The 11,913-nt window shown below is 43.1% G+C and overlaps 1 protein-coding gene across 3 annotated transcripts in view; it reads right to left on the bottom strand.

Moving 5' to 3' along the window:
- epas1b (endothelial PAS domain protein 1b) overlaps positions 1 to 11,479 on the bottom strand; it is an 83,718-nt gene extending 72,239 nt beyond the window's left edge. For all 3 annotated transcript variants that reach the window (XR_013487872.1, XM_033644989.2, XM_033644980.2), the window contains exon 1: positions 11,095 to 11,479. Coding sequence is in view for 2 of the 3 variants with exons in the window: in XM_033644989.2 (XP_033500880.1) it covers positions 11,095 to 11,120 (26 nt within the window). In the remaining variant the exon portion in view is untranslated. The remainder of the gene's footprint in view (positions 1 to 11,094) is intronic.
- Positions 11,480 to 11,913: the final 434 nt, after the last annotated feature.

An 11,913-nucleotide genomic window follows, 5' to 3' on the forward strand; every position in this document is an offset into this window, starting at 1 on the left:
AAACTACAGCCAATGAGAGCACTTGAGCTGGGTTGAGAGGTCGCCTGTAACACTAGGGACTTTAATGTATGTGTTGCATTTGCAACATAAGCCAAAGTTGTTGCACCAAGAGGTAACAGGGTATTTGTGAACATTTATTTTAAGAACAACAAAAATTCCTGTCATTTCTTGTGTGTGCTCTCAGGCTCTCAGACACTCATCGGGGAGGCCCCCTGATGAAAGATCCTGTAGTGTGTGACCCCTCCATCGCCTGTCAGTCGTGAAGTGTGAAAACCACAACGACGTCAAGACTCTCATTTCAAAAATAACTCAGCAAATTGTGAAGAGTGAGTGAGAGTTCAGCGATTTGACGATTCTCAAAGTCGTGCAGTGTGAACTTAACGTAGGGGAGCCAGACTTTATGGTCAGCCGGACAGTGTCTTTAAGGAGTCTGGGAGGACCTGGAGCTCAGCCAGGTGACACACAGTCAGGGAGCCTGGCCATTTTGGTAGCAGAGGAAGAGGAAGAAGGGGAGCTGGCGGACAGGAAATAGGAAATGGCAAGGAGACAGAGTTCTGAAGGAGGGGAGAGAGGGGAAGACATAGGCCTGGTCAAATGGGGGGGGGGGGGGGGGGGGGGGGGGGACAACCACAACAAAGTGAGCGGGGAGAGGCAAACAACACAGTCGGGAGTCAAGGATAAATATGAGAGAATGTGATACGAGCAAAAAGACACAGAAGAAAAAAACACAAAGACGGAAGGCACGAGGAGGAGGAGTGGGCGGGTGAGAATAAGTGAGATAAAAATAACAATGGAAAGATGCAGAGGTTTCCCAGACCACCTCCTCTCCTCCCCTGCTGCTTCTCCCCACTGTGCAGCAGGGGCCTGACGGCCAACGGGATTTTACCTACAGCTGACCAGGGGCTTCAGGTTTTGTGGTTCTAATTCTCAACTAAAACTGAAGGTAATGTGTTTAAGAAATTAAAAAAATACGGATTTTTGTTTTCTGTATTGCTACATCACGATTTTTCACGTCGTCAAGACCTCGTAGATCTAATTCATGAACTGATCTTATTACTGAAAGCCTGTCATCACACTTTGAATGAAGCATCATATCTTCATATTCACTGTTTTTCTGATTTAAGGGCTGGTTTAGGCCCTGATCACACAGACAGCATGTAATTGTTTTTAATGAAAATGAAGCTTTTTGCTCGATGTGTTTGCACTGCTACGCACCTCACGTCTGTGCTCTAGGTGTCTGGTGTTTTTGCTGGAGTGTTCTGAACTAAATTCACCTCAGAGCAGAAAAGCACCCCTCATCATCTCCACTTTTTCCCCATTGTCCAGTTGGATGTTTGAGAGGCGGGCCTTCTGTGGTGGTCACGACAACAACTTAACAGTTGGTAAACAACAGAGGAGAAACTGGTGGTAGTGGTTGCTGGATACCCAGAGATATATACGGCCCAACGATAGACAGCAGGTTGTCAAACTGCCCCTGAGTCATCCTAAAATATGCCTGTAAACGTCCAGGATGGAGGAGAAGCTCCTGGACCAACTGGTGGTACTCCCCATGATCCAGCCTCTTTTTTAGGGTCTCATGTACCCACACAGATCTCTGTTTATCTGCTGACAGCCTCTCACCCTCAACCAGAGCTACAGACAGTACCCTCTGCCTGTCTTTATAAGATAGATAAATAAATAAATACACAGTAGATTGGTTACACAGGAATTAGCAATTATAAAAAGGTGCAGCAAGCATTTTTTTACTAGTGGCATTTGAATTAAAAATATAAAAACAGTGCGCCTTGCGTTTTGCAACCTGCAAAACACTTCCTGTGTGATCTGGGCCTATAAAACATTTGTTTTATAGGGCTCACTATTAAAATGTTAACAAACCTATGACAGCATTGATACAAGAAAATATATATCTCAAAAATCTTGCAGCAGGAAAGTGTCACATTTTGGGAAGAGATGTACATAGAAAAAAATCAGGGTAAAGATCAGTTCACACCACAGACTGCATAAAGGAGGTGGACATAGTGACCGTGATGTCACAGATTGGTTTGTGGACGACTATTCTGAAGCCTTGATTTGGCATTTTGGCCGTCGCCATCTTGGTTTCTTGAGCCAGAAGTGACCTTTGGATGAGAGGGGTGAATCTGAGAGCCATAGGCCCAGTTACACAGAGACACTTGGCACCATGTCTTGTTTTTCCAGCAGTTTTTAGACACGTGAAAACATTTAAAATTTTCTCAACTTGTCAGTGGAAGGCGCACAGCTCTTCACGGTCACACATGGCCCAGGCAGCCAATCAAATCCAGCAAGAGTCAGTATATATAACTGTTCGGATGCCAGTAGATCTGGCAGGAACAGTTGGACTAAATGCAGACAAAAGGTATTAGCAGCATCCCATTCAAATACTCATCAATGACTGCATGCATGGAGTTGTGTGGGCAAGCAGGTGAATCTCTCTGGGGAGTAGAGTGCCATTTACAATGCCAGTAAATATAGCTGACTATTTAGCAGTTTAACTGGGAGAGAGCTGCTGAGTGTGTGAGAGGAAGGAGGAAGTTATAGCTCATGTCATAATAGTTTCATGTACGCTACTGTCTTTGAGAGAGAGAGAGAAAGTCAGAGATGGGGCATGGGGAAGATTACAGAAGATGGTTTATGTGTGCTTTTCCGTCACATTTAATAGCCCAGGCGTTTTTGATGCGGCGGATCTCAGTGTGATTGGGGCCATAGACTGTATCGTAAAATTTCCAACACCCAAAAACAAGTTCACAGCCATCTAAATGTACACAGTGCTGTGAGTATACACTGCTACGCCTCTATCTTAATTGACAGGTCACCATGGTAGCACCTACGACCAATTTATCAACCTTTAAATTCTGCATAGTTCCTGCTGGTCTGATACATTAAAGTCCACCACTGTTTAAAGTAGCAGCTGGCTCAGTTAACACTTAAAGCTGCTCTTTAACCCTTTGACGAGCTACTGCTGCTCGTCTTCCTCGGATAACTAATCACTATAAATCACAACATACCCCCACAGCTGAGAAACATACTGCATCTGTATCTCTATCACTTCTCCACTTAATAACCCTGAGTCTCTCCAATAAGTCTTTACTCACACTCGCCCAGTCTCTTTTGTCTCCCTGTGTTTCTGACTTCATCTTCCTCTCACTTGTTTACACTCTGATTAAGAGCTTTAGGCCTCAAACGCAAACAGCGGCGTCTCAAAGCACAAAGACAGATTCTTAACCACAGAGAGACTCTTTCAAAAGTGACAAACAGACTCAAGTGGCTTTTAATGCCGCTGCCGCTGCTGCTGATATAAAGCTGCTGTTTGTTCCACCAGATTTCAGCTGAAAATGAACTACAAGGGCCAAAAATAGAGCTTAGCTAAAACAGAGCATGGACACAACCACTTTTTAAAGCTGAGCCTGAGTAAATGGTGTGTGGTTTTCAGGGAACACATTCTGCCTGTAGCTGATATGCATCTATCCCAAAGGTCAGTCCAGGGCTGGGAATCATTATAGGCAGTGATTCTTGAGACTTATCGTTCCAGCTCTGTCGTGTAGAAGTACAACTGTTTCCCCAAAATCACTCAGGACAATGAGTTTGGGAAACTCCGTGTCCACCAGAGCCACAAAACAAACTGATAACTCAGCAGGGTTTACTCAGCGTGGGATACAGAACGTTTTCGGTCTTTCATGACAGGCTATTGAAGCAGTCACATCGGGCTCTGGGGAAATACTTATGAAATTTTATGGACTAAAAGTTTTTAGGAGGGATTCACTGATTCACTGGCGTAACAATGGTATCAGCCGATATTCGCCTTGTCGACTGCCAACAGCCTATCGGCAAATAAAATGACATTCACCAGTGGCAGTGGCAGATATTTTCTGTGTCATATCAATTTTTCACAGGCTAAAAAGCAGAGCTCGAGACTAACCCCATCCTGTCATCCTGGGGCAATAGAAGATGTGTTTGAGATCTTCCCTGGGAGGCTGTTCGGACGAAAGGACACAGTAAACTCACAATTTGCACCTCAGGGGCCAGAAATTTGTGAATTCTAAGATAGCGAGGGAACAGCCCGGCCTACTGTCCCGATGACTGGCTGGTGTTCACTGTCTGTGTTGGAGTGGTTAGATTTATGCAAGAGGAGTGAGACTGGTTAGGGTATGAATGTCAGGGTAAGCCAATCAGACGCAGAGTAAGGCAGGCCGTTCCTTCGCTATCCTAGATTCAAAAATTTGCTCAGAGGATGCACCCCAGTTAGTTAACGCTAGCTGCTAACAGCTAACAGCTCACGGAGGTTATATTGAGGTACATCATGATGCGTTTTAAGCTGTCTGCAGTAAAAATGAGTGTAAGGTGAATTACATTGTTCTCATGTTGTGTTTAAATGTAATCTATAGTTTAATAATATAGTTCTGGCGAGAAACTTGAATAAATACAGCTACTTCACGGAGTTTTGTTTTTGTAAATGTGTTCACGGCAATATAAAATAAGATATTATAACAGGATATAAAATGATTATAAAATGATGATATATATATTAAAAAGGCGTTTGAAGCAGTTTTTTTGTTTTTAATAAAAGATTCTTCATGTGATTTTTCATAAATGTGCATGACTGAATTTATGCTTATCAAAAACAGGGTAATGAAGGGCTGAATGACTTAACAAAAGTTCTTTTTTTTTTCTTTTTTTTTTTTTATTACAATTATAGATTTCTTTGTTTCCCCGGCACAAAAGGGGAAATAAATTAAAAAAAAAAAAAATCAGCTATTGGCAAAATTATTCTTTTAAACATCAGTTTTTGCGCAGACTTTCACAAGAAGTGCATCCCCTGTTTTCAGTCAATGAATCAAAGAAATGATCAACAAATTAATCAATGATAAAAATAATTGTTGAGAATAATTGTCTTTTTAATGCTTGAATTAAAAAAATTGAAAACTTGCAGAGAATAATCCTAAAGAAAGATATTGGTGATATTTCTTATGTTGAATGTAAAATTTAAATCTAATCAGTTACCACAGCGCTCAGATAAACACAGAGGTACATGATGCAACACATTTCACATTACTTTTTATACAGAAAAATGCAAACTTGAGAACTCAAGAGCCTGAAACTGTGCTGAAGCTCCGTACTTGAGATAATGTCCTTAATTGCGTCCCATCTCTGACAGCAAAAAATACTTTTTTTCTGTCTACAAGAGGCAGTAACTCCACTCGTTCCACTTTGAGTCATTTGGGCTTCACTCTCTTGCATTCCTGTGTCTTTCAGAGGGCAGGTTGAGCGGCTGCTATAAGTGGCGTGATGTTTGGGTAGTGTTGGGAGGCCGGGTTGGCAGGGGTTAGCACACAAAAGAGGCATGACGGCACCGTGCCAACCAGGCCTCGGCTCGCTGCAGAGTGCTGCGATGATGTGAACCGCTGAGTTGACAGGCCCCAACAGTCCGACACAATGTCAGAGCTGCTTCCTCTGCCCTCTGCTCATCTGTCTTTACCCTCCTTACTGATTCATATTAATCTGTACAACCTCTACATCCACTTGGTTATCGCTCTGTTTTGTTTAACAACTTTCTGTCCTCCCCTTCTGTTCTATCTGGCTTGTTTTTGGCAGCTTGCTCTCCTCCCTCTCCCTCCCCTCTCCTCTCATGAGTTAGCACAACGGAGTGGGACACAAAGATGCAATAGCAGCCCACATTAAGGAGCAGAAAACAAAAGATTTAGGGGCAAAGCTGGTGAGCGTTTCCGAGACATTTTAAACCAAAATATCAAGTAAGCTCATCCTTCAATATTTGCACCACAAACACATTACATGTTAAAAGAAGCAGCTCCACTTACATCAGTAGCAGATGCATTGCAGAAAAGCACCTGCTATTCGTGGCACTATTCCTGCAGGAATTGCTGCAATATCACGTAAAAAAACAACCCCTCTTTGTGGCACTATTCCTGCAGAAAGTGCAGTAATATCATGGTAAAAACCAACTGCTCTTAGTGACACCTTTTCTGCAGGAAACAAGGCAATGTCTCAGTAAAATATTAACCATAGTTGTGTCACTATCCTGATGTCTAAGGTAAAAACAACTCACCTCATGGCACTATCCCAACATGTCTCAGTAAAAGCAATCACTCTTTGTGGCGCTACACCAACAGGAAGTGCAGCGATGTTACGGTAAAAAACAGCTGCGTTTTGTGGCACTATCCCGGCACAAAATGCAGCAATGTCTTCACAATTATATACACACTAAGTATTTTAACACTTTAGTATTTTAATGAGAGAAAAACTGACAGGGGAAGAGTCCCGCTTTTCTTCCTACATAACTACTTAGTTTTCTTATAGATTTTAGTGCAAAATGCACATCATATTTTAACTGAAAATAAAATCTGCCCCATTAATAATGTTCTCCTAAATATGCTCTTTAAGACACATATGCTTCTTTATAAAACACTGAACAGAAAAACAGGCGAGATGAGACTGTACTGCGTCAGTATTTTAGTTCATATTTTTTCAGATCCCAAATTTGCATGGTGCCAGAATATACTGTTACACTGCGCTGACGATGATAACGGTGAGCGGCCTTAAAAAAGAGACAGAAAATACACCCAAATGGATCAATCTCTCCACAGTCATGTAATGCATATCTGCCTGGCAGCTGCCCTGGACTCTGACCTTTGAACATTGTTTCCAGCGGACTCACATGTTGACAGAAGTGAGTGGGGTTCCTCACAGGCCCTCAATGTATTTCTGGTGTCAGTCAGCCAGGCTGTAAAAATAAAACTATTTAACGTAGTCAAAGGGGGGGGAGTAAGGTGAGAAACACTGCTGATGTGTTATTGTGTCATATTGTGTTAAAGGTCAACTACAGCTCTGACACACCACAACAAACACTTGAGCACCAGAGTGTATTCAGGAGTTAAACTGATCAGTAACAGAGGCTTTAATGTTTGATAGGATCAATGTGACACAGTTGGCATGATTAAAACAAATTTCTACCTGATCAGATCTCTTAGCTACAGTCTGTAACAACTCAGGCCTTGAGATCCTTAGACTTTCTACTTTGGGTGTGCATGTATGAACAAATGTTTTAAGCGTGTTGTTTAGAGCTATTAAATGAACCAACAACTAATTTGATGGTTTAACATGTTTCAGTAATTTTTTTTTTTTTTCCAGCAGAAAAAGTCCATATATTCCAATTCCATTTTACGTTTCTGCAAACCACAGATAAGTTACATTTGTACGTTGTTATGTGGCAGATACGATGAAACTTTCACTTTATCTTTCAAAAACACAGTGGTTAACGTATGCTGAGATTTAAGCACAAAAAACACTTGGTCATGATTAGGAATAGATGATGTCCTGGCTTAAAATAGACGGTTTTAGTGGCACAATCCCCAGTAAAAAATGCAGCGATGTTGCACTATCTTGACAGGAAAAACAATGATAGATTGCTAAATAAACACCCACAACTGGTGGCTAAAAAGCTGCTGACTCGTTAAAAAATAATCAGTTTTGTTGCACTGTGGTCTCAAACAGTAGTCTGCAGCTTGACATGCATCTTGCCTCGGTGTCACACCATCCCCTCCATCTCCCAAAGACAAAGTCAGCTCACATTTTGCGTCACTTTAGAAATGTTAATATTTTATAAAACATGCAAATGTAACATATCCATGGTTTGCAGAAATGTACAATGCAGTGTCTCCCGGGTCAAGGGTCAATGGCAGCAAACTTTCCTTTTCCTTTTTCCTCTTTGTCCGTTTGAGTAACTCTGTGCTAAAGTCAGAAGTTTTTGAACGCAGCACAGGTGGCTCTCTACATGTGTTCTTTCCTCCCTCAGCAGCTGTTTGTGACTCGCAGAATGGATAATTATGATGATAAAGAGCCATTTAAAGTTGATCAGATCAGATTGACAGGTGAGAGGAGCAGCTACTGTGAGTGAATGCAAACTTTTAGACCCGGCAGAATGAACAATTAAATTTCACTATCAGTGCGCCTGATGTTCTGCTGCTAAGTCTCTGCCAGAAACCAGTTTTTATATTTCAATACCACATCTAATGAAGCTCCAAAAATAGAAAACCTGTTTGTGGTGGCAGATGTTTTAATCATGGCAGGCCGCCACATATAATGAATGTGTTGGAAACCATGCGATGCCAACATTTCTTCTGGCGGCCGAGCCGCAGTTTCCAAACACCAACAGCAAACCGAGAGTACAATTTGATATCTGGGACTTACTGGTTGCAATAACAACCTCTGCAAGTGCGCTACACCTTTAAGGTGTGGTAAGCGTACCAGAAACTAAAACCAGCTTGTTGGAGTTCAGCAAGGGTTGTGATCAGGGTTACATAAATTTCATTGCTGAGCCCTTGCATAAGAAGGGACCCGGACACATGATGGTGGAACTGAAGTCATACACTTTCATAACTCTTATGAAATTGACTTTCTGACGTTTTATCTGCCAAACAATTAGGCAGTTAAATGTAAAATATCATGAGGTGCAGCCCATCTACAAACCTACTGAACAAATACAGATGATCTGAACACAGCTGCTGTTTTTACTGTGATAAGTGACCACGGTGTGATGCGCTCTGAGGGGGTGTTATGTAGAAAATATGGGATTCAATGTTGGAAATATCACCATCCCTTGCCCCTTATTATTGTGTGTCAAGGTGTCTCGATGGTACCGAGTCCTTAAAGTGCCAAAATATTGTGTGTGTGTGTGTGTGTGTGTGCTAAATTGTGTGCTATTCATTATATAACATATTTTTGTTGAGAGAGATTTTGACAGGAATTATAGTCAAAAACCAAAGTTGACTTTTTACCAGCGTGACAGTAAGTGGACAATCACACAAAAACATTCCATGGAGTTCATCCTCTCACGTCATCGGGAGTTAAATTAATAAAACTAATCTGAAAAAATGCATCCCAACTAAACACTGAGTGTCTGCCAGGCAGCCGCCATGAATCATACAACTTATCAGAGCAGTTATTACTTCCAGGCAGCAGCAGCGACAATGTGCTACTGTGTAATACAAACACTGAGAGAGAGAAAAACACATCAATGAGGAGACGGACACTTGTGAACTCACACACACACACACACACACACACACACACACACACACACACACACATACACACACACATACACACAGAGACGCTTTTCATCTGCAGCCTGACAGAGACACACTTGCAGGTCTCCTTCCCTAAGATGGCCGATAGCTCTCTGGTGGAAGGCGTCGACAAGCCAGAGGAAACGCTCCTGGACTCGTCTCACTCTCTGTCTGTTAATGTTATTTTCTCCCTTTTATCCCCCGATGACAGAGAGTCCAGTGTCTCTGTCCTCTGTCTTAATACCTGCTCTGTTCATTTTTGGGGCCTGTTTGATAACTACTGTTAGGTAAGAGGCGGAGAGGAGAGAGTCACAAGGGTGGACTGGACAGACAAGACGGCATCACGCAAACCCAAACCCTCTGCCGATTCAAATCAATGGTCCGGTGGTGGCGAAGTAGACAAATTGTTCTCTTGTAATATCTCAGAATCTCTCAATTAAATGTCCCATTTGCTTTTCTTATATGTCTCAAATTAAACACCTTTCTGAGAGCTGATTAAATTGAGGGTTTTCCACAGGTAACATGTTGACTCTCTCTTTACCAGGCATTATTAAGTAGCTGTTATGGTGACACAGACCGGGACAAGCTGGAACCAGTATATTTTGTAAGATTAGGCCCATGACCTCATCACTACTAGGGCACGATTAACAACCAAAAAGCAGGGCAGGACTTGCAGGAAGACACACTGATGACACAATAAACAAGCTTTTCAAAAGGGGAAACATACACATAAATATGTACAAATATAGAAATCCCATTAGATGCTCAATGATTAAGCGGCTTCTTGAAGGATTTCTTTTTCCCAGGTGTCTTATGGCAGAGTACAATGATGTCAGTCAATGTGTGACAAACTGGTTTCACAATCAAACATGATCTGGGTTGTTAGGTGACTAAGCAGATGATAAAAAATGAGGTGGTTGCATGAATGTTGCCCGAAATATATATTTTTAAAACCTAGCAAAGTGGCGCCCGGCACAGGAAAGCAAACTGACAGCTTCTACAGGATACCTGCAGTTCTGGAAATTTCCTCACCAGCCTATGACTAATTACTGATCGTCCCTGAAAGGAGGTCAGAGGTTAAACACTTGGACTCTGTTTTGAAGGAGAAGTTTAGCGGAAAAAAACTATAGACATGCTTTGACTTGACAGGCTGCAACTTTATGTAGGCATTTCTATTATTACCACAGTTATCACTCGACACAAGGCGACTGCTGTTGTGGTATTTTAACTGTCTGCGAAGCATCCTCTCTGCAGAGGTGAAGTGTCATCTGTGGCTTTGCAGGAAACTGAAGCTTTATGTCGAGGAACCACCAAAAGTGTTGCGCTTTGTGCCCCTGAGCCACTGCTGAGCTACATGTCCACAAAACTGCACGCCTGTGATCAGCAAAAGCTAATGTCTGACAGGGCAGTATAGTGTGGAAAAAGACACCCCAGGAGGAGCTCTGTTTATCCATAGATGAGCAAATATATTGAATCTGATGGATCAATGATGGGACATAGTCCACCTGTTTAGATTTTGCATGTTTTTACTCATTAAAAACAAGTTGTAAAGGCCTTTAAAAGCGTCCAAAATCAGAATTAAACCTGGTTTATTACCGTGACACCCTGCAGCAGACTAAACCTCATGTCAAGTGCAGACTAAATCAGATCACCCACTTACCACCTTAGATGAGTCCAATCCCAACCCAAGGGCCATGATTGCATTGAAAACACATTAACATTGTCACAAAGCTTTTTATAAACGCCTCATGAAGCCACTGACTGTGACTGTGATTTATAACAACCACTATCAGAGCTGAAATGCAGGCCAGGTCACATGCAGCAGCAGCAGCAGCCCTGCAGCAACAGGTCTCTGTGTCACACAACAGTAGCCAACTGTCAGGCAATTTGTGCACTGAATAAACACAGGCTGTCATCTGCACACTGCGGATTAATAAAGTCATAACCAGGGGGAAATTAAAAGCACAGGAAGGAAGGAAGAAATTAAATGTCTTACCTTTTCTTCTCCTTATCGGCCGTCATGGTGTCTGCTGTGGTGTAATTCCCCGACAGTCTGAGTTAAGTCCAACTTGAGAGTCGAAAAAGTTTGTCACATCGACGTGCGCAGGTCAGACGCCCTCTGTTAGATCATGTCAATAAACGTGTTGCTTAGTCCATGAAAGCAGACAGAGTGTGACCGGCCGGGCTGAAGGGGATCGGGGCCGTACAGTCTCAGAACACTGCCGAGGATTGTACAGCCTCTCACCCGCAGGAAACCTCCGCACAGGCTGGGTGAGACACGGAGCTGCTGCCGCTGACAGGAGCCGCCCGCAGGTCCGCAAACTTTTCCTCGCTGTCTGGTCTGAAAACTCCAAAGAAAGCTGCTCGGTCTCTGACCTGCGGCTCAGCTGGCACGGTGAAAGCCGCTGTCCCGATCCCGGCACGCTGATTGGCTGGAAACGCCCCCGGGAGCCGCCCCCCCCCCCCCCCCCCCCCGCATGGCCCCGCCTTCCCCTGTGTGGTCTGCGCTCTACCTGATTGTATGTGCAACAGGTATGAGCTGTTAACGAAATCACTGTGGAGGCCTGCTCCCGCCAGGAGAGTGATACAGGCGTGAACACAGGTGATAAAGTGCTGATATGAAACTCATAATGGTGACAGCTACAGACTTTTTACCCCCACAGTTATGCTTTAAAGGAATTATGCACTGAAACTGTTCAACACTTTGGGAAACAGGCTCAGGGGCGTAAATATGGACAGTGCAGACAGGGGCACTGGGGCCCGTGGGGTGGGGGGCTGTAGAAAGTTGGGAGAAGAACAGGCACATGCAAGTGTT

Source organism: Epinephelus lanceolatus, chromosome 17, assembly GCF_041903045.1.
Source record: "Epinephelus lanceolatus isolate andai-2023 chromosome 17, ASM4190304v1, whole genome shotgun sequence".
In the NCBI taxonomy this organism is placed as follows: Eukaryota; Metazoa; Chordata; class Actinopteri; order Perciformes; family Serranidae; genus Epinephelus; species Epinephelus lanceolatus.